At 37.2% G+C, this 24967-nt stretch overlaps 1 protein-coding gene across 1 annotated transcript in view; it reads left to right on the top strand.

The window, feature by feature from the left end:
- The window catches only part of hcrtr2 (hypocretin (orexin) receptor 2), a 54607-nt gene extending 32428 nt beyond the window's left edge, over positions 1-22179 (top strand). The window contains exons 2-7 of the mRNA XM_015374497.1: positions 6483-6661; positions 16612-16855; positions 17527-17642; positions 18333-18553; positions 18784-18905; positions 21916-22179. Coding sequence (XP_015229983.1) covers positions 6483-6661; positions 16612-16855; positions 17527-17642; positions 18333-18553; positions 18784-18905; positions 21916-22082 — 1049 coding nt within the window. The 3' untranslated portion in view covers positions 22083-22179. The remainder of the gene's footprint in view (positions 1-6482; positions 6662-16611; positions 16856-17526; positions 17643-18332; positions 18554-18783; positions 18906-21915) is intronic.
- The last annotated feature ends 2788 nt before the right edge of the window (positions 22180-24967 follow it).

Genomic DNA, 24967 nt, shown 5'->3' with positions numbered 1-24967 from the left:
AATCAGACAAAAGACCCAAAAGTTCAGCCACAGAGCATGGCTAACAATGGTTAATTGTTAGCTTGAAAATGCCAACAGAGTAAACTTCTAAAGGAGCAAGCCAGAAATAGTGTCTGAATTAAAACATTGCTATTAAAGAGTCAGCAACTCCAAAAGGATGCAAAATGAAAGCCGCTGACCTTTTCCAGATAGGTATGAAAGGTTTGATCCAGGCAGAATACTCCTCCAGGAATAGGTCTGCTTTGGGATTTCAAAAAGATGTTACAGTACAGCTGACAATTTATCTTAACTCTAGGAAACAGTGGTTTAACACTTGCTTCTCCAGAAATAAAGGAGGGAATGGCATGTAGGAGAGATGGTAGTGAAAAAAAAACATTGAAAATACTCTGAAAAAATGAGAGTCTGAAAAAATAAGTAATGAATTCAGAGTCTATAGCAGGGTAACCAATTAAAAATCAGCGAGGTCCGAATAAAGAAAATCATCAACCAGTAAAGGTCCAGAGATCTGATTCACATATTTTCTAAATCACCTGAACTGACCTTTTTTTATGGCTTAATGAGGGAACTGGGCTTTATGCTGCCCTACAAGGCTTTTAAAACTGGGTTTGATTGGCGACAAAATCATTCTCAAGCACGTATCATGCGCTCATTTTGAGCTTGGATCAATATTTATCTTTGATTATGCTCATGGTGGGGAATCCTGCTTCACAGCAGTAGGTTGAGCCAAACATAATCAAAATGTGCAGGGTCATCTCTAAGCATGCCATTTCACTTTTCTGTCACCAGTTCCCCATAGTTCTTCCAGCAGTCCACACTTTCTCTGCTTTCTTTTTCTCATTGTCTTCTCCTTTTTTCCCATCGCCCGGCTTGCCACAGATTTGCCTGGTGTTTCTAAAAGGGGCTCACAGCAGCGACCCTGACTGACAGCTCATTGGCTAATTTGTATCACGTGTAGCCTGGTCCTGGAGCTCTGGAGGTCTTTACCATATTAACAGGAGAAGTGGCGCAAGTGAATTTAGAAACTGTCGTCGGACAACATGCAGTAATTTATAAATGTTTTAAATCAGGCTGGGTCCGGATTAGTCAGCCGGTGGATCCGGACCAAGGTCCGCTAATTTGTGACTTCTGGTCTAGAGGGTAATACAGGGGAGAAGCAAAAGTCACACATGAAGGGTCGGAGATCAAATTAATTATCTTAGGACAGAACAAAACCTGGGTCATAACAAGGAGAATAAACTGTTGGCAAGGAACAACACCTGAAATCTTCAAAGAAATTTTGATAATGTGGTCCTTAAAAGGTACAGAGCATTTAAAAAGAGCACATCACATGTGAAACAAATTATCCATATCAGAGCCAAGGAGGTGAAAATGCCAGGGCAAAAAGCAGACATCAAACCATGACAGATATAACATATTTTTTTCATTGCAAAAATGTGATTCATCTAAAAATATTAACATATTAAGACAAAACCTATGTTGATTACACAATATTATTCAGGGTGGTATGTATCTGTAGCTGCAGCTTAAGCCTGACATACACTGCACGATTTTTTCCCTTCTCGGGCCGATTCTCCAGTCATGAGAGAATTTTTCCATTGAGCCAACTTTCTGCCTGATCTTGCGTCGTGTAGTATACAGTGGGTAACGAGGCGCAATCAGCCTCTCACGACCACCTCCCGATCAGGAATTGTAAGGTCAGTAATCAAACATGTTTGAAACTCAGTTGGCTGTCATAAAGTGGTCGTGGGTAACTTGCTCAGTGTGCATGCGCAAACAATGATTCTTATTCTTCTTCTCAGACAAAAATACAGAAGCATGGTGAGGGGGCCAGTGAAATGGAGTTCTTTCTGTAAAATTGACAGACCATAGTAGCCAAGTTTGCTCAGCTATGTCCTTGTCCAAATATGTTGTTGCTTTTTCTTTTTAGGACTTTCAGCACAAAAAATTGCACAAATTGCCAAGGCAACGGATTTCACTCTAGTGAGCTTCATATTCCTCTTCTACTCAATTGGGTTTCTGAATAGACGAGTCCGAGTAGTGCCATCTCACTGCGGAGTTGAAATGATTTTTAGACGTACAGTGAGAGCCGGTAGCTCGCATGAGCAGTGAACTTTTAGACCCCGTGGTTTCGCTATACAGTGTGAGCTTTAGCTGCATGCAACGATTGAGAAAATCATACAGTGTATGCCTGGCTTTAGTATTTTGTATTAGTGTGTATCCATGAACACCTGGAACCTAGGGATGGCCACACCCACCAGAGAAAAGCAGAGAGCACCTGGAGCCCAACCCAAGGAGGCAAACCCAATTGGGGCCCATGAGTTGCCAAACCTCACATGTCCATAGTACCGAGTTTGCACGGGGCCCCGGCAGTGAGTCAATGGGATCTGTCCATGGCCGGTGAAGTTCAAGGTGGAACAGATAAAAGCCTAGGGGTCTGAGGCCGGTGCACTAAGTGACAAGTAGACAAAGACAAATTCAGTTTGATTTAGATATATTCACACTATCTCACCCTTACACCCATACGAACATATACAACCACTCAACTGAGACGTATACAGGGGCAGACACTAAACATATTCTTACACTCCTCATACATACACAATCCTCCTGGGTCTAGGGGCCAATCTCCATAGGGGAAACAGGTACATAGACCCAAGAGGAAATCCCCAGACACCCCAGTGTGGAAAGGCTTAATCTCTAAAGAAAAGAAAAAAATATATTTATTAGAAAAATGGTCTGGAAAGGGGCACCAGCAAAGGGAGGAGAGCAGCAGTGTATCCCACGTCTCGCCCCAAACACAACCCCAGAACCAACCCCAGGAGGGACATCCTCCCAAGCAATGCCAGCCAAAGCAGGTGAGGGGAAGCATCGGAGATGGGAAGCACATAACTGGAAAACAGGTTCTCCCAGGGAGCCAGCTTCCCCACTGACCCCAATAGGCACCTTAGTCACTACGTTCTGACAGGGGACTAACTTTCTTCTTGTTATAAGGGAGTTTTCCTCTCCACTGTCGCTACCAGCATGTGAGGGATTGCTGTCAAGTCAATGAGTCAATGCAATCAGCTGGTTTTCCTTATATAGAAAACTTTTAACCAGTCTGACTGTGTGATTTGGTTGAATTGCGTGAATTGGCGCTATATGAATAAACTGAATTTTGAATCCAAACATTTCCAGTCCATTGCCAAAAAGCTATAGCTATTACAAAAAGAAAAAAAAATGCACATTAACATATTTTTGCTGATTTTTTTGTGGTAGTCATAAAACTAGACTGATAGTTAGGTAGACAGATATATATGATATCCAGATAGGGCTGCTCAGCAGGGCAGTGGGTAGCACTGCTGCCGGATTCTTGGCCAGAGGTCTTTCTGCATGGAGTTTGCATGTTCTCCCTGAGCATGCGTAGGTTCTCTCTGGGTACTCTGGCTTACTCCCACAGTCCAAAACATGACTGTTAGGTTAATTGGTTTCTCTAAATTCTCCTTAGGTGTGAGTGTGTGTGTGCATGAATGGTTGTTTTTCCTGTTTACTTCTGTGCTGCCCTGCGATGGACTGGCGACCTGTCCGGGGTGTACCCCGCCTCTCACCCGTAGACAGCTGGAGATAGGTACCAGCACCCCTTGCAACCTCAGCAGACACCAAGCAACCAGAAAAATTGATATCCAGATAAATACTCAACTGTGCGGCAACTTCAAAAATTCAACAACAAAAAAACCCCAGAATAAAACCGTCTCAAATACCATTTATAATGAAAGTTTTAAAACTTTTTCAGCATTGGTGTGATCTGGATGTATAAAGGGATGACAGCCAATCTGGAATTAGAACTTAGACAACTTTTGTTGTCATTTTGTATACAAATGGTTTCATTTCATTTTGTATATGTTTCAGAATATTTCCTTTCCAAATATGTATGGTGCAAATATGCAGAGTTTTGGTTTGGTGTTATCAGTGTATAGATTGGGTTGTAGAGAAAAGAAAGGAAATCAATTTCTGGAGCCGTGACTTTTTTAAAATTTAATTGTTGTGCAAAGCTACTGTAGTTCACATGACTCACCATACCACAGGAGCTGTAAAACACTGCTTGTGTGAGAGCATGACAAGGATTTCTGTTACCAGAATAATTGGTCAAGGCGTAGCCTACAGAACATTGTGAAGGAGCAGATGCTACTTTGGATAATAATTCCTTATAACTCAAAGAAAGGGGTTGAACGTGTTTTAAATGGAGATCAGCAGTGATGAATCAAAGGTGTCAAACTTTACTCTATGTTATGGGAAAATAGAACGAGCGAAGTCTCTAAACACTGAAGCTGCTGAGAATTCACCAATAGAAAGATCAAAGATTTGAATATTGCTGTGAAGCTATTGGCTGAGGTGACACGCTGGATGGCCTTGGGCAAGGGAAGGATCAATGAGATTAGATTAACAAATAACCAATAGAAATTTTGAAACGACATCTGGGAGAAAGGTGTGCGTGGTTTGGAATGTATGTTTTGCAAGGGGTGGATCTGGGTCAGCCATCTCTGGGCCAAACTGAGCAGAGACGGAGGGAAGGTACGCAGACAGAGTTAGGAGCCAAGAATCTCCACTTGTGAGTAGAGAGAGCTGCGGTGGAGCTAAGCTTAGAGAAAAGGACAACTGATGTTGAGGGAATAAAGAGGAACGTGTTAAAGGAAGATTGAACTTCAGCTGGAGAAGGTGTAGTAGGGATATATATCCAGTGAATATTAACGGACACTTTGCTCAGATTTTTTGTTTACTTAAAAAAGACATTAAGGACTGATTTAATGTATTTATCTAAATGGAACACTTTCATTTATTATCGGGGTCTTTGTTACTTAACATTTTTGTTTTTGGAAAATTTGGGATTGAAGAGTATCGGCTTATTTTGTTCTAGTGCAGTTGACTTGCATGTCTAACTGATCAGGGTGAGTTATTTGTAATATCGACTTGAGGTTAGATATAATAACATAATCTAAATAATGAAATTCTGTTTTTTTGTTGTCTAATTCACATTGATAGCAGAAAAGTCAAGTCACCAAAACATACACTAACCTAGAGCAGAGAAAGAACATTGTGAGGAGAAGGTGTGCTGTTAGATTAGTTAGATATTTTCATTTTCAAGATGCATGAAGAGGTTAGATGAAGGATGCCATTGCTCCAAAGCCTCAAATGGTATCCCTGTTAAAACCATTGAAGTCATTAGGTTTTCACAATATTTATATCTACTTTTTTGACTACATTATTCATCTCAGGAAATAAGCATTACAAAAAGTTTTAAGAGAGGAAGTGTGTACTTTAGGAAACCTGACTATGCAATACAATCAGTTGTGTCAGCCATTTCAATTAACTAGAACTATGTTAATTGTAAAGTACTGCAAAATTTCTTAAGCCTCATATGTTGGATGCTGTCTTAGTTAATTGAAACTCTGGAGAAAAGCTTAGTTCCAAGCTGTTTCTGGAATAAAGCTTAAAGTCCTTTTGGCTGTTACTTTGAGTATAATCAAAACCTTGGCCTCTATAACAGCCTAATAAATCTGACAAACTGGTAACAAGATTAAGAGACAAAACTGATTATTCTTAAAGCTGCAAACATCAGGTCTAAGTTAACTTTCCTAATACTGTATCTGTTAGGAAAGTCTTCTCAGCAGGAGGAATGGAAATTTAACAAATTCCTTCTGAATACACAGTTCAAAGGTCTATATCAAAGGAACAATTTTCGCTCACTGCTTCTTGTCTGGTAGCTATTTTATAGATAGCGGTTAAATAGACCGGACAAAAGCAGAAATGTTTAATATTTTTAAAGAATGTTTATTCATGGCATCACTGCTTTTTATCTGACAATCTCTTCAGCTTCAGATTTCTACACTGTTTCCCTCTCAGCTGCTCTGTTTTTTTTCCACAGTCCTTTACACATCCTTTATCCTTTACACATTTAACAGGCCATCATGTCTAAATCTAACTGTAACTACCACTCCCAGCAAGCGTTGCAGCTTTGGCATCACACAGTAGGTTAGAAAAGGGGATGAGCTCACCATATGGTCTCTTTTGCAGCTGCACAGCTGCTCTGAGGGGGACAAAAATTAACTCCTAGTATATGCTAGTCCGATTGAGAAGCCATTGCCTCTATTTGTGGGATCATAAATTATGAATTATAATTTCCTGGTATAGTTATTAACTATGTATATTCATTGTGATCAATGCAAAATGATTCCTTTTTTATTTAATATATTTTTTTCAATATTTCATACAACATATTTTTTTGTGATTTACGAACAATGTTCGACATGATCCCTAAGCATCATACTTTCTTTAGGTTTATTTTCCATCTATAAACATTCTGCGTCTATATAAACAAACATGCAGTATAAACACTTTGATTTACAGCATATCTTGTGGTCATGATAGACTTTTATCTTGCACTCCACTGATAAATACATAGCATTTCTTGGGGTTGTGATTCCTTTTTGATGGTGCAACCCTCTCAGTTTGTTTTGCAGTGTGGAAAAATCGTCACATGCGGACAGTGACCAACTACTTCATAGTAAACCTCTCCCTGGCTGATGTTCTGGTCACCATCATATGTCTGCCCGCGAGTCTTGTGGTTGATATCACAGAGACCTGGTTTTTTGGAGAGACTCTTTGCAAAATCGTCCCCTATCTTCAGGTAAGAGACTAATAAATAATACATTTTAAGCTGCATGAAAGAATAAACCAAAGCCCAATGCATTACAATGTCCTTATAACTTATAAGTAAGTCATTGGAATCACATGGCTGAGGTTTTGTTATATTCACAGTGCATGTCAATAAGAACTGTCAAACAATACATATTCTTAGCAGTCCCCAAGGTCATTAAGTATTGGATTATTTTGTGGGAGACTTATATTGTGGTAGATTTTTGAAATCCTATTTTTGTATCTAAAACCATCAGTATGGTGCTTTCCTCAAGTCTAAAAAGGGTAACAGCATATGATTTTTGCTATTGGCTTCATCAGAATGTGGCATAACCCAGGAAAACCCTGCACCTTGAGAAGTCACTCTCTGCAGCTTAATCCTCCTACTAGCCATCAGCCAATACAGTTTTTTTTTTTTAAGCCACATGCCAATATCTTTGTTGCATAACTTTCTTAAAATTGCCACCTATGCTACACCATATATATCTATTAAATTGAATAGTGCTTTTTAAAAACAAAAACTGCATTTGTTCTATTAATGTAAATTATTCATTAAAATTAGACAAAAATGAGAGTTCATTGACTATCAGCTGAAAAATGTATTCTAATTTATTACATTATTTTTTCTTCAATTGGTCACAAAACGTCATGGTCCCCATCAAGTAAGGAGGGTATCAAGGTTCTGCCCTTTGTGGACTTCTCTTTGAGTTTCTTTTTGAGTTTTCAGTTTCTATCTCATTCTGTTTTGTTGGTTATTGGTTTCTTTTCCACTTTGTGTTATATTTAAGCAGTGTTGTATTTTCTGAGTTACTCTCTGTTGCCCCCTTGTGCCAGTCTCCTTTCCTTTAGCTCCCTTCTAGTTACTTCTATCCACACCTGTTCCATATTGGCTGATTACCCCTTTCTTTGTTCTGTCCCCCATATATACACCTTCTGTGCAGTTACTTATTGCTGGATTCTCTTCATTGCTTCGCTCCTCATGTGTTTCACCCTGGTGTCTTCTGTTTTGCTTTGTTTTTTTTTCTTTTTTTTGTTCCTGGATTTGTGCTTCTGTTGCCATCTGTAATAAATTTGATCTACAATAACGGGGACAGGGAAACAGCATCTGTGAAGCAACTATTTCCTCTGTTTCTGATGAAGACAGTGGGGATAAATCCTCAACCTCATACAACCACTCTATCACAAAGCTATCATTGCTTGGATTGCTTTGCTTACTAAGTATGTTTGTGTTAGTGTAAGTGCCACTGTGTTGCTTTCAGTCATTGCTGAAATCAGCCCCCCAGCGCCTCACATTTACGCTGGTCCACAAGGCACCCTTTTCCTTTGAGCATTTTACAAATATTTTGTTCAAATATAATGTTATGGAGCAACATGAATTGTACTTTAAGTGAAACAGTGGGTCTAAAAAAATGTCAGCCACTGACTGTCCAAGCTTTCATACATAAAATGATTAAAGGTGGTCTGTAATTTTCGTCATACTGTAGGTTCACTTCAGCTATCAAAGACAAAAAAAGAAACAGAACAATGAATAAATAAATAATTTATCTGTGAATTATGGTTAAAAATATTCCGTCACCTACAGACAAGCAAGATTTCTGGCTCTCAAAGACCTGTAACAACTTTATTAAGAAGCTCTTTTGGTCTTCTGCTTGTTACCTGTATTATTGTCACTTGTTCGAACGTATTATCTGTATTAAGGACAGAACACACCGGTTGCGTACGACTTTTAAATCTCTGATCCGATTTTTTTTTTCCAAGTCACACTGACTGCGTATAGGGAGGCTACGACCAGGAAGTGGGCAGATCTGCACAGATTTTTCTCAGTTCTGTCTCTGTGCTATGAATTAAAACTATTTTCAACATTTGACATTTTATGAAGTCATATAAAAAATTATGAAGTCATATAAAAAAAAAGATTGATAAGATTGATAAACTGTGCTTACTGTCCATCGTTTTTGCAAGGCTAAAAGAGGATCACAAATGTATTTGTTTTCTGTCCCTCTGAACTCCTATCGTGGGTTAAGTATTATATTATTTCATGTTTCATTGATTGTTTTTACACAAGTCTGTCCCGCTTGCTATGCATGCTCTATGCTACTCCAAAACGGACTCTTTCCTCGTGCAATTAACAAATTTTATTTTGGATTTTCCCAGAAAGCGGATGTGTTTTACTTTGTAACTAGGTTCCTCTCAGATCCATTAAATTGCCAGTGAATTGCTGTGTAGTCTGACTAAAATAGACCTGTGGTCTATCTCAGTCAGACCTACGCAAGCGCCCTTACGTAAAATCGTTTCAGTGTGATTATCCCCATTGACTTTTAATGAGCACTAAACGTCAAAACCTTGTCCAACACGCTTTTCTGTTGGATCGGATGCAAAATCGGATTTGGTGTGTTCTGGCCTTAAAGGACACCAGCCCATAGTCTCAACTGTCAGACTCGAAATGTGATCATAGAAAATACCAAAGAACTGTCAAAGGACATCAGTAAGAAAACTGTAGACCTGCACCAGGCTGGGAAATCAACTTTGGGTGCAAATGTAAGAATAGACATATAAGACCACCAATAATCTCCCTTGATCTGAGGCCCATTCAAGATCTCATCCAGTGGAGTCAAAATTATCATTAGAAAGGTGAGCAAGGGGGCTGATGAATGATCTGCAATGATCTGAGACCTCAGTTACAAAGGCCACCATCATTAAAACACTAGGCTTAGATACACTCACATCCAGCAGTGCCAAGTGTGTCCCCCACCTTTCCCCCTGCCAGTAAATGTCCAGGCCTTTCCGTTGTTTGCCAGACAGTATATGGATGATGCAAAAGAGGATTGGGATAATATTATGTGGTTGGATGAAACCAAAACAAACCTTTTAGGTAAAAACTCAACTCAGTAATTTTGCTAGAAGTAGAATACTGAATTGCATCACAAGATCACCATAACTACTTTGAAGCATGGGGACGTAAACATCATGTTTTGGGGCTGTGTTTCTGTAAAGGGAACATGATGACTGGTCTCTTTAAACGGGTCATAGAACCCAAGATACTTGAACTTCTCCACTTGAGGCAGGAACTCTCCTCCCACCTCAAGGGGACAAGCCACCTTTTTCTGGTCAAGAACCACAGCCTCGGATTCGGGTTACCATCCAGCTGGCTCTCACACGCGGCTGCAAACCTCCCCAGTGCATGCTGTAAGTTTTGGCAGGAGGGAGCAAGCAGAACTATATCATTAGCAAAAAGCAGACGAAATCCGCTGGTCCCCAAACCCAGACCCATTCATCCCTTGGCTGCATCCAGAAATCCATAAAGGTTATGAAAAGGACCGGTGGCAGGGGAAAGACCTCTTGGAGTCCAACATGCACCGGAAACAGGTTATTATAAATATAAATCTACCCCAAATAAGTGTCTACCATAAGCAAGAATGTATTTGTTTTTTACATTAGTATTTTCTGAGACTTTTGCTGCTACATAATTACAATTTTAAGAACTGATTACCTTTTTTTTCAACTATTTATTTTATTCTAATCTACACATACACAACTGAACTGTATTTTATGATAAAATTTTGAACAACCCTTTACACCAAAATGAGGACGTCAGTGTGAGGTCATGTATGTTTAAGCAAAACAGTTTGGGTATTCTGGAAATGGGTTAAAATATACATAGAAAGTGTATATTTTTTTAAATGAAGCTATTTTAAAGGCCTTTGTGGTCATTACTACTATTCTGTTAGCCCCCCGCTGCTTTAATAAACCCAAGAGGTTTCAAATTGTCAATAAATTTTCTGTGACATTTATTTCATCTTTCACATGCTGTGCTGCCCCTTTGTTTGAAAGGGCTGCATTACATTTACCATGCCTATTAGGTTTTTTTAAATGGAAAAGACCTTAAGCAACTGAAACAAAAATAAATTATGTCTTTGTTGCTGCCTGACCCTTTCACCTTTTGGCTACTGTATTTAAATTTAGTTGGAATGCCAGTTACTGAAACATGAAAGATTTTCCAACAAACTAACCCCTCTCCCAGCTTTTTTAAAAAGCTTTCTATAGGTGAATGTTTTCAGGGTGTAATTATCTTTCCTCTACACATTTTGTGAATTTGAATTTGATGTAAGCTATGGAGACTAAACTGGGGGTGGGGGGCTGGAGGCCAAGTACATTTTCTAAGAACAGTTTAAAGGGCTTCTGACAGGGTTGCCGACAGCATTTGAATGAAAAGTATGCTGGTTTAAAGAAAAAATAATTAAATCACTTTTAATAAAATGATTGGTCTCAGTTATTTGCTACTGAAAACACATTACAGGATACAGTAAAGGACAAAAGAAAGCAAGGAGTCTTACAGAAAAAAGTAGAAAACAAACTGGAGCAGAACAGTATCAGAGTTGTGTGGTCAGAGATGAAGAAAGTCACAGGCTTTAACCAGGAGAAGGATAAGAAACACAGAAGTCTGGACAGAGACAATGAGCTGAAGACATTCTTCAAAAGGACCATCTTGTTTCTAGGAGTTTTTTCTCAGCCAAATTAAACAATAATGTTTCTCTGTTTGCCTCCTTCTTCCACCTGTCTGTCTCTAGAAGTTAATTGAAGAGTCAACTGGAGGGATTTAATCCAGATAAGGCAGCAGGTCCAGATAGTGTTAGCCCCAGAGTCCTGAACACCCATTCAGAGCAGCTCTGCCGAACTCTACAACACTTCTTAAACCTTAGCCTGACCAAGGAGGTAGTTCCAGTGTTGTGGAAGGCCTCCTGCTTCGGAGGACTTAACAATTCCTTGGATCAAAGACTACCTGACTAACAGACCACAGTTTGTGAGACTGAAGCGCACTGGAGCACTACAGGGGAGAGTCTGCTCACCATTCCTTTTTACCCTGCATAGCTCGGTTTTCTAGTAAACACAGATTCCTGCCATCTGCAGAACTACTCTAGATGACTACAGTTGTCTGGTGCATCATAGGTGGACAAAAATCTTAGCTCAGGGAGCTACTGTAGTGAACTGCTTTGTGGCATGGTGTGGAAACAGTAATCTGACTCTCAATGTGAACAAAACAAGGGAGATTACTGTTAATTTTAGGAAAAATAACAAAAAGGAAACCAAATGACATTACCTCATGGGAGAAGAAGCTGAGGTGAAGTATTAATAACCCTTGTGCTCACTTGGACAACAGACTTAACTGGAGATGCAACAGTGAAGTTTTCTAAGAGAAAGGACAGAGCAGACTATACATTTAAGGACAATTAGAACCTATAGTGCTTGTAGCAAGATCCTGTATATCTTCTATCAATCTGTTGTTGAGAGTGTAATCAGTTGGGTAACAGCATCAGAGCAAATGACTTAGAGGGATAGTTCAGGTTTTTGGACATGATGTTGAAATGTTTACTTTCTGCAGCTTAGATGCAACAGTGTACTGCACGTTTCCGAGCCTCTTCCTCTGAGAAAGGGCTGGTAACGTCCTGCAGAAAAAGTAGCTCTGGTGTGGTACAAAGTCACAGATTATCAAAGGTTTTTTTAAGCTAGAAAAAGTATGCTTTGGTTTTGTTAGACTATTTGAACAATTTTAAAACACCCCAGAGATATGTCAGACCTTGATATCAATTAGGTCTATTTTTTGGTCACTATCACTTTGCAGTATGGATGCAGAAGTTCCTATGAACCGAAATCATATAGTATAGACGGCCCATCAGCAGCCAGCGGAAGGATACACTCCCTTTTCCTTTGTTTTGTATATAGTTATGTCTGTTTTCCTTTAAAGAAACCCACTTTTAATAGTATAACATGCATCATCATTGTTAACAGTGTGTGCTCATTGTAGCCAATTATTACATAGTACTTGAGCACATTTCTCCTGTGTTGTGAGACTTTACCAGGAGATTATGAATATATTAAATAACCAGAACTAGAAGTTATAGTTAATTAATAGGTAATTCAAATCAAGGGTACAACTAATTAATTATTATCAATTGTGTGAATATAACTTTAATTGGTCTACTGACCAGGGTTTTAGCCTCTTACCTAAAAGGTTGGAGTCCTGAATCTGGCGGTTAAAAATTCAGTGGTCTTTTACCAATGTAGTAATTTAGACTATGGCTATCAGCAACGTTATTAACTACCAACCAAATAAATGTGTCTCTGTTCATTCGGATGCTACTGAAAGATAGAATCCAGCCTGAGTGATAAATCATTCACTGTGTAAAATGAACACAAAAGACTATGGGTTAAAATACAATGATACCTTTATTAGCTACAATCACAGAGTATTATACCTAATAATTAACCAAACACTAAACTATTGAAAATAAGCAAAACCAAAGAAATAAAAGGGGAGGTGGGGTTTAAGAGTCCGTTCAAAGTCTGAGGGATGTTCGAAGTTTAAGGCTTAATGCACTTGAAAATGTCCTTTATAAGAGCAGCAGATCAAATGTGAATAAACCCTGACGCAGAGATGTTAACTGCAGTCAAAACAGTCAAGTTTCATTCAGTTTATGGTGAAAAATTAATAATGTCTCAGGAATGCATTAAACTACGATGGGGTGGAAATGGATTAGCCATCAGCAGTTGAATCAGAAAGCTAATTTCAAATAAAACACAAACATGACTACCCTACCTAGTTCACCCAAGCAGAGAACTTGTTAAGCATCAGATAAAAAGGGGGGGTTACTGTTTTTGTTCGGTGGAGTAGAGGCCTTCGGCTCAGTCCGGTGTTCTGCTGGGCCCGTCTTCGGTCCAGTTTGTTCATCCAACAGCAACTCAAAGAGATTTGCAATAATAACGCAGAGCCATTGGCAAAATAGGATGTTGAATGGGGAAGCTGGCCCTTTTAAAACCTCCGCCGGATGGGTGTATATTCCGAGGGGAGTAGTTCCAGTTATATCAGCGACACTGGATCACTACACCTGTTATGCCTTTTATAATTTATAACATCATCAGTATAGTGGCTAACCCATTGGCAGTGGCGGCATCCTTCCTGTCCACTACCTTTTTTTATTTATAGTTCCACACTCATGCCCTTGCCGTTGATTGAGAACACCACTGTGTGATGGCAAGTGGTGTCTTGTGTCAACTTGAGGGTGGAGGTTGGTTGAGAGATGCAGAGATGAGGGAGGCAGAGATGAGTTATTGTATGTTTAATGGAGTAACCGGTAACAAACAAAATCCAGGAATAAAAGCCAAAACACCCGGAGATGTCAGGAGAAAACACACATGGGGAGCCAAGAAACAAGGAACCAATACTGAAGAACTGCACAGGGGGAGTATATATGGGAGACAGAACTAAGACTGGGGTAATCAGCTGATATGGAGCAGGTGTACTGTAGATGGAAGTCACTATGAGAGAGGCACAAGGGGGCAACAGAGAGTAATTAAAGACTGCTTAGACATACTACAAAATGGAAAATAAACCAAATATCAACAAAATAGAATTATTGATAACTGAAAACTAAAAGCTCAAAGTCCCAAAAGGGGAGAACCATAATATCTCGGGCTTGAGATGAGCGGGAAATGCTCTTGCCTCATTCTTGAACATAAAGAAAAGCAAGACTGGAAAAGAAACAATAAAAATATATTGCAACAACCAAAATAAATACACAGAAAATAATTAAAACAATATTTTCATGTAACAACATAAATAGCCATATTCCCACAGTAGCATTGTTCCCCCAACAGAGTTGGTACTTCTGCGTAAGTGTATGTTGATTGCCCCAACCGTTATTCTGCTCCATATACATCTGGTTTGATTTCAGTTTTTAACATTTCCACCTGTTACTCTCTGTACATTTCCATCCAGTTAGTTATAACATCTTTTATAACATTTTCCACCTCACATATGTCCTGCCTGCATCAGAAAACACACAACTGTAGCTGACTTTATTTTCAATACAAAGTAATTACATGCCTTTTCATGATTTTATTCTATCAAAGCCAAAACTACTTGTTGGACAAAGGTAGATGATAGAGTAAACACATTTTATTCACTGTGCAGCCATTTTGGATAATTACATTATGATTGTTTGCTTGCCTTTGACAGATTTCTGTTTTTCAATGATATGATGTTTCCTGACTTAAAACTCTTACATTCTGATTTGATTTCCAGCCAAATGTATGGTTAATTTCCTTGGAGACATTATCTCAGTTTTGTTACTGTAATGTCAGACCTGCATTTGCCATTGCATCCACATGAGATTAAACTTAGATGTGTACAACAATTAATTTTTTATGCTGTCACAATGTCTTCTGGGATTAATATAAAGGATTTTGGAAAAGAAAATTTACTAACATAAAATAATCATCCAGAAAAAAAATGTGGGGTGTATTACGGGAAAGAATGTATATATTTTTTATTTTCTTGTATTTAATATTGTTGTTATTATATATTTTATTTAAAACTTAAAAAAATTGCCATCAAAGGTGATTGGGTATGCATCGTTCATCGTAATGCTGTCTGTTTTGAGAGAACTGAGCTGAACATTTATTTTCCACATGCAGTGATCCGTTTTTGAATTGTGTTTGAAACTGCTAGTACAGTTTTGTACAGACTCATTGGAATTCATGCTGCCTAGAGCTCCTAGCAAATTGGAGAAGTGCACTTTCAGGCTCATTTGGTTCCAGAGCAACAGCAAGTCCTGGATGTGTCCAGTTTTCCTGATTGGCATTCTCCTAAGTGCATTATACACCAAAGCAGGTAATTTAGATAGTGGTGGAAGCAATGGTTTTCTATCAGACAAACAAGGGGGGGAAAATGGTCTTGTCAGAAAGACAAGCCTGGTAAAGTGAACTCAGGCCAACTATTTAGCAAAACCTCAAGCATATGAATTTTTTTAACAATGTGCATAATTAGATTTAAATGACAAGTGTTATGATCTGCTGTACTGGATGTTTTGGTTCTGTTTAAGTTTTCAGTTTGGGTTCACAGTTATCCTGTGTTGTCATGATCTATATCATTAACATTTTTTTTGTATAAGTCTTCCTTGTTATCTCCTTCTGCTATCTTTTATCAGCATTCTTTGCATATTTATTTTTCAGTCTAGTTTTTCAAATTTCATATTTTTTTCAGATTTAGTTTATCCAACATCCCATGGTTTTGTTAAATATTTAAAAAACTTCAATTCGGAACAGAAAGGCTTTCAAAACATAAATCTTACACTACATAGTTAAAGAGGAGGCAATTAAATCACTTTATCTGATTAATTCAGAAATTCAATGTTTAGTCATAATATTTCAACACAAGTTTAATCAAATATGTTTTGGTGTGGTTAATATAAAACCAAATTAGATTTAGAAATAATTCCAAGAAAGTATCCTTTATTTCTGTCATTTTGAATTGATGATGAATTTGTATCAGCAAGATAAATGTGTTAAGTAGTTGTGTGAAATTGAGCTTTAAACCCTGAAGCATGCTGTGTTCTGTGACATAAAAGGGATTGAAAGTAAAGGGAATCAGGGCGAGTGGTGGCCTAGTGGTTTGGGCATAGGGCTTGGAATGAGGTTCTGAGTTCGAGCCCCACTCCCTCAGACTGCCACTCTGGGTCCCAGAGCAAAGACCCTTAACTCCACACTGCTCCCTTGGCGCTGCACAATGGCAGCCCACTGTTCCCCAAGTAGATGGGTTAAATGCAAAGAGTTCCTTTCGTTACTCTGTACTTGTGACAGTGTAATGACAATTAAAAAAGCTGGAAAGTGAAAATCTTTAACGGTCATGCAAGAGTGTGGATTGAGAAAACAACCAACTGATATCACTATATCAGAAATGCATTACAGATCTACTACTTATTTGGAGTTTTTGGGTCTACAGTTGTGCCAATGAAAGTTAAAGGTACATTTGTTCATATCAAGATCTAGTTTTGGTATTATGATTTCCGGCAAAGATATAATTTACCACCTTTACAATTAGAATGTACAATATTTAAATTATGAAACGTTTTATTTTCTAACTTTATTCTTTTTTTTTTCCCACAGACCATCTCTGTATCTGTATCAGTTTTGACTCTAAGCTGTATTGCTCAAGACCGTTGGTATGCTATCTGTCACCCGCTCATGTTTAAGAGCACGGCCAAGAGGGCGCGCAAAAGTATTATTGCCATCTGGGTGGTATCGTGCATAATCATGATACCTCAGGCCATTGTGATGGAGTGCAGCAGTCTGCTGCCTGAGCTCACAAACAAGACCAGCCTGTTCACAGTGTGTGATGAACACTGGGGAGGTTAGTTTTTTCTTTCTTTACAGATAACCAGTGAACATGTAAAAACATTTGGTTAGTCCTTCCGTTTTTTTTTGCATGAAACAGAAGCTAAATGTGGCAAAAATATTTCAGTAAAATTAAATAACAATCAACTGTTACAAAATAGTTTATGCTGTTACAGATATGTGTAGAGTTCATAAGAAAAAATATGAATTTTAGGATGATCAGGTCCAACTGCTTCTGTAAAAGAAAAAAAAAAAGCCCTGAAGGAAAGAAAAGGTTTTTAAACCAATCAACGACAAAAGATACACAAGGATAGTATTTCCTTTGTATGTTTTTTTAACTGAGGAGCAAAAACCAGAGTTCTTTTTCAGAAATACCAAATTAAGTCCAAAATTCATTTATTTTATGTTTAATTACTGTATTTTAGCAATAAAACATGATTTGTAAACTCATTTCATATTTATCTGAACACAAGTAGTTTCTTTTTTTTGTATTTGATGATAGAATCATGAAAAATTGATTTAAAAAAAAACAGAGTGAGGGTCATCTAATAGCTTTGTTCCACCACAGTAAACCCATATCTGCTATCTAGATGTCTTTAATATTGTTTTTAGCGTATTTATTTAGCAGCATAAGATACTTTATGTGTTACAATATCTTTCTTACTGATCATTTTTGCCTTTTTTCAGCTGAGATATACCCAAAAGTCTACCACACTGGCTTCTTCATCGTCACATATTTTGCTCCATTATGCCTGATGGTCCTTGCTTATATTCAGATTTTTCACAAGTTGTGGTGCCAGCAGGTGAGTATTTCATGACAGTTTGAAAAAAATCTGCACCTGAAGTATCACATCTAAGGCCACTTTAACAAAAGCAGAGCTTGTAAAAAAATAGCATTCTACCTGCACTCTAAACCTGCTGGATTATGCTTGCTTTCACCAACTTGAGTTTTCCTTTATTTGTGTTTATTCTGCTCCTTGCAACCATTCTTTGGTTACCTTCACTGAAAGGGGATTCTTAAAATAAGAGTTCTTTCTTAGTGGTTTTATCCTCTTTTCATTGTCCCAAACTCCACTGAAAAACTTGTTTTGCGCTGCACAGAAGGTAAACAGGCATCCAGGATTTATGAGCGGGTAGGTTATATTGTGTCAGGAAAATAGACACTGAATACCTTACTTACAATTCACCTGCCTTTTGTTTACTCCCTGAAAAGCAAAATAGACAAAGTGCAGCTTCTCATTTCTAAAATTTCTGATTTCCATGAACTAAAGCACTTACCCTGCATGGTAAGCTCACCCTGAATAAGCATACTTCTAACGTCAGGCTTCCAGGTGTCTCAGGCAGGCAGCAGTACAGACTTCTCTGACAGGATGAAATCTCGTTAACAACCGAGGTTGATGTGCTAATGTCACAATGTCAAGATGTGATTCAAATCATATATATGTGTGTGTGTATTCATATTAGTAGTTAAAAGTCTAATATTTCATAAACAGATTCCTGGAAACACATCAGTGGTACAGAGAAACTGGAGAACATTTAGATGCTCGACTCCGGGTTCAGGATCTGAAGAATCTGCAAGGGTGAGGACAAGCACAGTTTCCGCTGAGATCAAACAAATCAGAGCCAGACGCAAAACAGCTCGCATGCTGATGGTAGTGCTCTTTGTGTTTGCTCTCTGCTACTTACCGATCAGCGTGCTCAATATCATGAAAAGGTAATAATCTCTCCAGCTCTTTCATTTACAGCATCAAAAGCCTGCGTAACTGAGGAGTGAACCAAAGTAAAGGGATGTTATCCATCTCCATTGCTATTATGTATATTTCTTGTCTAATTTGTGTTTCTGATGCAGTTGTTTGAATACAAGAAAGATGGCCTTTTTTTACAATTTAATGCATGCAAAAATATTTACTATGCATATTTTAATCCTTACTTCTTTACCTCCAGGGTTTTTGGGACCTTTAAGAACACAAGTGACAGAGAAACAATATATGCATGGTTTACTTTTTCACACTGGTTAATATATGCCAACAGTGCCGCAAATCCCATCATCTACAATTTTCTGAGTGGTAAGTTTTTTAGTCTCCCATATCTTTTACAATGCATTCACGAAAGAGCAGGTTTAATACTGCCCTCTAGTGTTTAATATCAATAATACTAATATTTACAGAGTAAGCACAATTGTACTTATGCTATATTTAATCATCTTTATTTTCTCATTAAGTTGAATGCCATATCCCCTGTACCAACATGGCTTTTATCTATTAGGAATGTAGAAACATACATAAAATATTGAGTGGGATATAAAGTTAGAGTGACAAAACCATTAAACATTTGTTCACAGATTTGTTCACATTATCAGCAAAAGCTATATAAAAAAGCTATATATATATATATATATATATATATATATATATATATATATATATATATNTATATATATATATATATATATATATATATATATATATAGCGCCTCCTAAATGATTTATAAAGTTATCTATTCTTTGTGTTGTTTCTGTCTTTACAGTATGTTCACATCATCTTTGCACATTTAGAGATCAATATTTTTTGCCAAATCTGTTTTACAAAATAGCTCCAGCTCAATAAGAATTAAGATCTGTTACAATAATCACATATTCTTAAAAACAAATATTGCTAAGTAATATTTGACATTATACACTGCTCAAAAATAGAGGGAACACTCAACTAACACATCCTATATCTGAATGAAATACTCTTATTGAATACTTGGTTTTGCTGACAAAAAAAATTAAAAATAAAAATCACAAAAAAAAAGTCTAACTTAAATTAAAAAAAAAAAAACTCCAGGCATCTGGCAGTGTTTCTCGTGTTCCTTCTTGCACAAAGGTGGATGTAACAGTTCTGCTGCCGGGTTGTTGCCCTCCTAAGGCCTCCCATGTCCCCTGGTGTACTGGCCTTTCTCCTGGTAGCGCCTCCAGCCTCTGGACACTACACTGACAGAAACAGCAAACCTTCTTGTCACCTGAATGAACTGCACTACCTCAGCCACTTGTGTGGCTACCAGAAGTGTGAAAGCACCACTAACTTTCAAAGTGTCAGAAAATATAAGCCAGAAAGCATAGTACTAAGAAGTGGCCTGTGGTTCCAACCCACAGAACTTTTTTTCTCTTTTACCTATTTTCTGTCCTGCTAATTGCCAATAATTCCCACCTGTTGTCTGTTCTATTTTCACAACATCATGTGAAACTGATTGTCAATCAGTGTTGCTTCATAGGTGGCCAGTTTGATTTTACAGAAGCTTGATTAGATAGAAGTTATACTGTGTTGTTTATGTGTGTGTGCTATGTGCAGTGTATCTGTACATATAGCTATATCTACAGTATACATTCTAACATAGATGTGATGATTATTTGTAGCACAAAATGATTCAATTCTTTTGTAGCTTATTGCTGTTTTTCTTCTATTTAGCTCAAACCATTTTAACATGATATCTTAACAGCCAACATAGTGGCAGTTCTTCTATTAATTCTGTCCTGGGCATCACTTTTTTTTGCAACCAGAATACTATTGATTATGTTGCCAAAAATAAATCACTATGGCTTTAAGAAATGTAAGCCTTTTCATACAGATTTCTACAGATCAGACCTGTGTTTAAACAAAAAAAAAGATAATAATAATAACAAATAAATAAATAAATGTCATCAGGGTTGAGTAGTCAAGGTGAGGCCAGCCTGTAGATTGTGGCTTTCACACTTGATATGTGACAGTAATAATTTAAATAAAGTATGGGATTGCTCTTTTATGCTCTTTTAGTACAGAAATATAAAAAGGCTTGAATAAATATTAAGCTTTGTTTTAGAGACCTCTTTCAGTGTAAAAACAACCCAGAGCATGTATTTTCTTTAGAGCTCTTTAATGAGTTGAAATGGTTTCCCTCATAGGATGTTTGGTTTCTATTGGTTCTTCAAGTTCCAATTGTGGTCTTCAATCAATGCAGTCATTATCTGGCTTTCCAGTTTAGGTCAATGACAATATCTTGACTGGTTAACAATTGTATCATACTCTTTACCTTTTCTGATGATCAATTAATTATTGGCCAGTCTGATGTTTAAAAGCTTATGTTTTGGTTTTGTAGATTAAACCATGCTGAATGAGACTCCACATCTTAAACAGAAACAAATCCAGGAGAATGGCTGTATTTGTACATATATATATATTTTTTTTTTACACATTATTAACCTATTTAAGTGACATATGAGGAGAGATAGGGTGTTTTAGATTTCAGTGGCTAAGGTCCATGAAAATAAGGTTGGCCGGAAGAGTTTAGCTATGGATTCAACAAGGTCCAGCTTTATCGGGCTTTTATCACCCTTCACTCAGCGTACGCTCGGTTACCTAGCAACCATGATAGTCGACACACAAGCTGGGATATGGATGCCAAACTTCTTACTACTGTTGTGTGTGCTAATTATGGTTGAGGAGCTTGAGCAGCAGTACCTTTGTCACAGACATCAGATTGTAGTTCCCTCACTGCAGAGATATTGGAAAATGTGCTTAAATGTCAGCTAAACCTATTTGCACTGGGACAGATAAAAACTTTTCAATAAACCAAACATTACCCGCCACATATCTGACTCAGTATCCATTTAAAACAACTATTTTCATTAATTTCATTATATTAAACTGCACCTACAATATGCACCACTGTTTACCGCCATTTGCCTTTTTACTCTGAACATGGAGTAGCCCGCTTGCTTGGACTCACAATAAATCATGGGATATCCAAGGCTACGTAGGATACACTGACCTATCCCTCAAAATGGGCAAGAAGAAAGCTGCATTTGTCCGCATAACGAGAAGTCTTCCAATCGAACAGGCCATGGCGCTGCGCTGTGATGTAATCAGACAACGAATCTGGCCTTTGGAGGATGCAGCTACTAAATACCAACCTAGCAATAGTTTCACAGGATCCTATCTAAAAGTATCACTGTCAATGAGCTACATACATACTGTGTGGATATTATAGTTTTCCCATTGATGTAATTTCATGATCTAAAGAAGAAAACATAAAAATATTTTTTTCTTTTTTTCCAGGGAAGTTCCGTGAGGAGTTTAAATCTGCATTTTCTTGCACTTGTTGTGGGCAACAGCAGGACGACAATATGAGGATAAGGACCAGAGCAAATAGAGATAGCCGAAAATCCATGTCAACTCAAGTTAATGTGGACAACTTGTCACGGTTATCGGATCAGATTGTGTAGTCCTCTACGGTCAGAGAACTTTTATGCCATCCCTGCAAGGAAATGGGGTTCATTAACACTCACCATATGGAATGTGCAAACTTGTATTTTTTTTCTAAAGGACTTGCTGCTACAAAAGACGAGATTTTGCACACAAAAAAAAATCAGATGTTATGAACCTTCTCAAAGTTTGTGATAAAATCATTTTCCTTGAAAAAAAAATCTATCTGCCATAAATCATGCAGAAGTCATTTAATGTTTATGTATTTTAGTATAAATAGAAGAGTTCTCTTCTCTTTGTGTGTTAAAACCATTTTCGCTGTACAGATATATATTTGTTTACAGCAATTAATGTATTTATCTGTTTCTACAGTGGTGGAGGAGTTGCTTCCGAAAAGTATAAGTCTCTTGTTGCTCAGGGAATCTTTATGAATTTTACCCGTAAAAGGCCATTTATAAGTAGTAAGATCAAAATGAATTTGAGAAATGGTGTCAGGGTAAAAGATCAGCAGTATAAGTGGGAGTAAAAAATGTAACTTCCACATGCTATGTGTTTACTAATACCACTAAAGTGCGCCTTTTAAACTGCTCTAAACTATATTATGGAAAATCTAATTTCAATGATTTAAGTTATGTTGGTGGAGTTTTACTGACATAATGAGTGATCATACGAAAGTGACCTGCAGATACTGTAGTACATTTTTTGCTGCTAAACAAAGAAACATTTTTCAAATGAATAAGAAAAAACAAGACAGAAATACTTTGTTGCATGAGTATTTAATAAGTATTTACACCCATTGAACTTTTACACTTGATCCCTTTGATACCACAAAGCTCAATTTGTTTTATTGGAAATTTAAGTTTTTGACGAACTCACAGTACAATTAAACATTGTAAGTTGTGACATGCAGCTGTTTTCTGCCCCCATGATGTTTTTACTCTTGAATAACATCAAGTACAACTAATTTCCTTAAAGAGACAGCGAGTATAATTTACCTCCATCTCGTGGTGCCCTAATAAAATTATGCCTCCCCATAAAGCATATTAGACTAACTATGGACATTCTACTCTGTCTGAATTGATGTAACACATCAATCTTCATCATAAATTATGAAACACGTGGAAAATTTCAATAAAAAAAAAGAATGAAAAAAGCAAACACTCTTTAGCTAGTATGACTTATGTGAAAAATAGCAACTGATAACTGTAGCATCTGAGCTCATTCAGTGCACCAAAAAATTTAAACGAGCCGTCTCCGCTGTGTGCATAGACTTGCTGCAGGACTGCCCTGTCCTTTTTTTTTTTACATAATTTTAGAAAAAATGTCTCTGTTATATTACATTACCTTACCCATCCAGTCTGCAACCTCTGCATCCATTTTAATTTCCCACTCAATCTTAAATTGTCTCCAGCCTGGAAAAACTGCTCTAATTTAGACTTGTTTACCTTTCTTATTACTTGCTGAAAAAAGAGAACGGGTAATCGTCCACTGCAACAGAAAGTGGAAGGTAGAATGATCTATGGTTGTTTTTGCTTGATTTAAACTCATCAATGATATGTTTTCAGATACAGGTCAAACCTGTAATGCTGACGAATTATTCCCCTTTTACGGCTACCCTGATCAAAATTAGCAACACCACATCAAATCTCCCACACGCCCTATGTGTTTATGAACTACTCATTCTGTAATGAGACCAATTTCATTTTTGTGGCTGCTATTAAACTTTTGTAGAGTATCAATCTATGTTCTCCCGCTTATTCCGTCAGGGTTGCTGTGGGGTCGGTGTCATTTTTGCAGAATATGTATTTATTAAATAAATACCTGATTTTTGCAATTGAAAAATAAAAATGTTACACACTGTCCCTTTAAAAATCACTTTATTCTATGTTGTGTCTACATGTGTCCAATTTATTCTCGCTTAAATAAGGGGATATCTGTAAAGTCATCACAAGCATTATCAATACAAAGGCCCTCAGAAAACAAGTTATCGATACTGCATGAATGTGTAAATGCTTAATGCAAGATTAGGTTTGAAAGCCATTACTAAAGGAAAAAATCCTTCGCCTGTCATCTACAACCAGTCAACTGAAGTGTTTTGGTCAGGCTTTCATTTTTAGGCATACATGCAAAATATGATAGCAAACTAATATTGGAAATAATCATGAAAACACCATTCCATCTTCCAATCATTCCAACTCAAAATACTGCAGTTGAGCTTGGAAGGGTCAGTTTCCAAATGATAGGTAAGGAAATAGTTTTTTTTAAAGAACTGAAGCAAAAACGAGGAATAAAAAAAATAGAGAAAATCTGAGTAAACATTAAATCTAGGTTGAAACAAAAAGAAAGTCTTGAGGAAAACTGCTAATTGTCAAAAGGATCTGAAAAGGCCGGAGAGTATATACTGTATATGGCAGTAAGTAAAATCCTAGATTTCAAAAATAATAATAGACATTCCACAGACTGGGTATAGCATTGTGTTTTAAGGACAACAATTCTACCGCCTACTTGAAACCTGTCTTTGTATAATTACCAGACATAAGAAGATATTTGTCTGGAAATAATAAGTTTAAAAAATAAAAATAAAAAACTGATGAATGATGTATTCAAATACAACTTGTTTAACAAAAACTTGACAAAATAATTTAAGAAAACAACCTGAATAGAAATTAAATCAAGTATTGCATAATCAACGTTGTTTTGTAAAGCAATCACTGCATCTGTGAAACAAAAAAGTAAAAAAATGGGAAATTAATTTCTCTACAAGAGGGAATTATACTGAAAGAAAAACCAAATCAAGTCATGTAATCAAAGAAAACAAAGAGGAAAATTAGCTTCTTCAGAGGTCTTGCATGATTTCTGTTCAGCATATTAAACCCTTTGAGGTTTTCTTTGATAAAAATCAACT

This window comes from Cyprinodon variegatus, unplaced genomic scaffold (assembly GCF_000732505.1).
Source record: "Cyprinodon variegatus isolate N-32 unplaced genomic scaffold, C_variegatus-1.0 Scaffold104, whole genome shotgun sequence".
Classification (NCBI taxonomy): domain Eukaryota; kingdom Metazoa; phylum Chordata; class Actinopteri; order Cyprinodontiformes; family Cyprinodontidae; genus Cyprinodon; species Cyprinodon variegatus.
The sequence above is the reverse complement of the archived record's forward strand: the minus strand, read 5'-3'. Positions and strand labels throughout refer to the sequence as shown.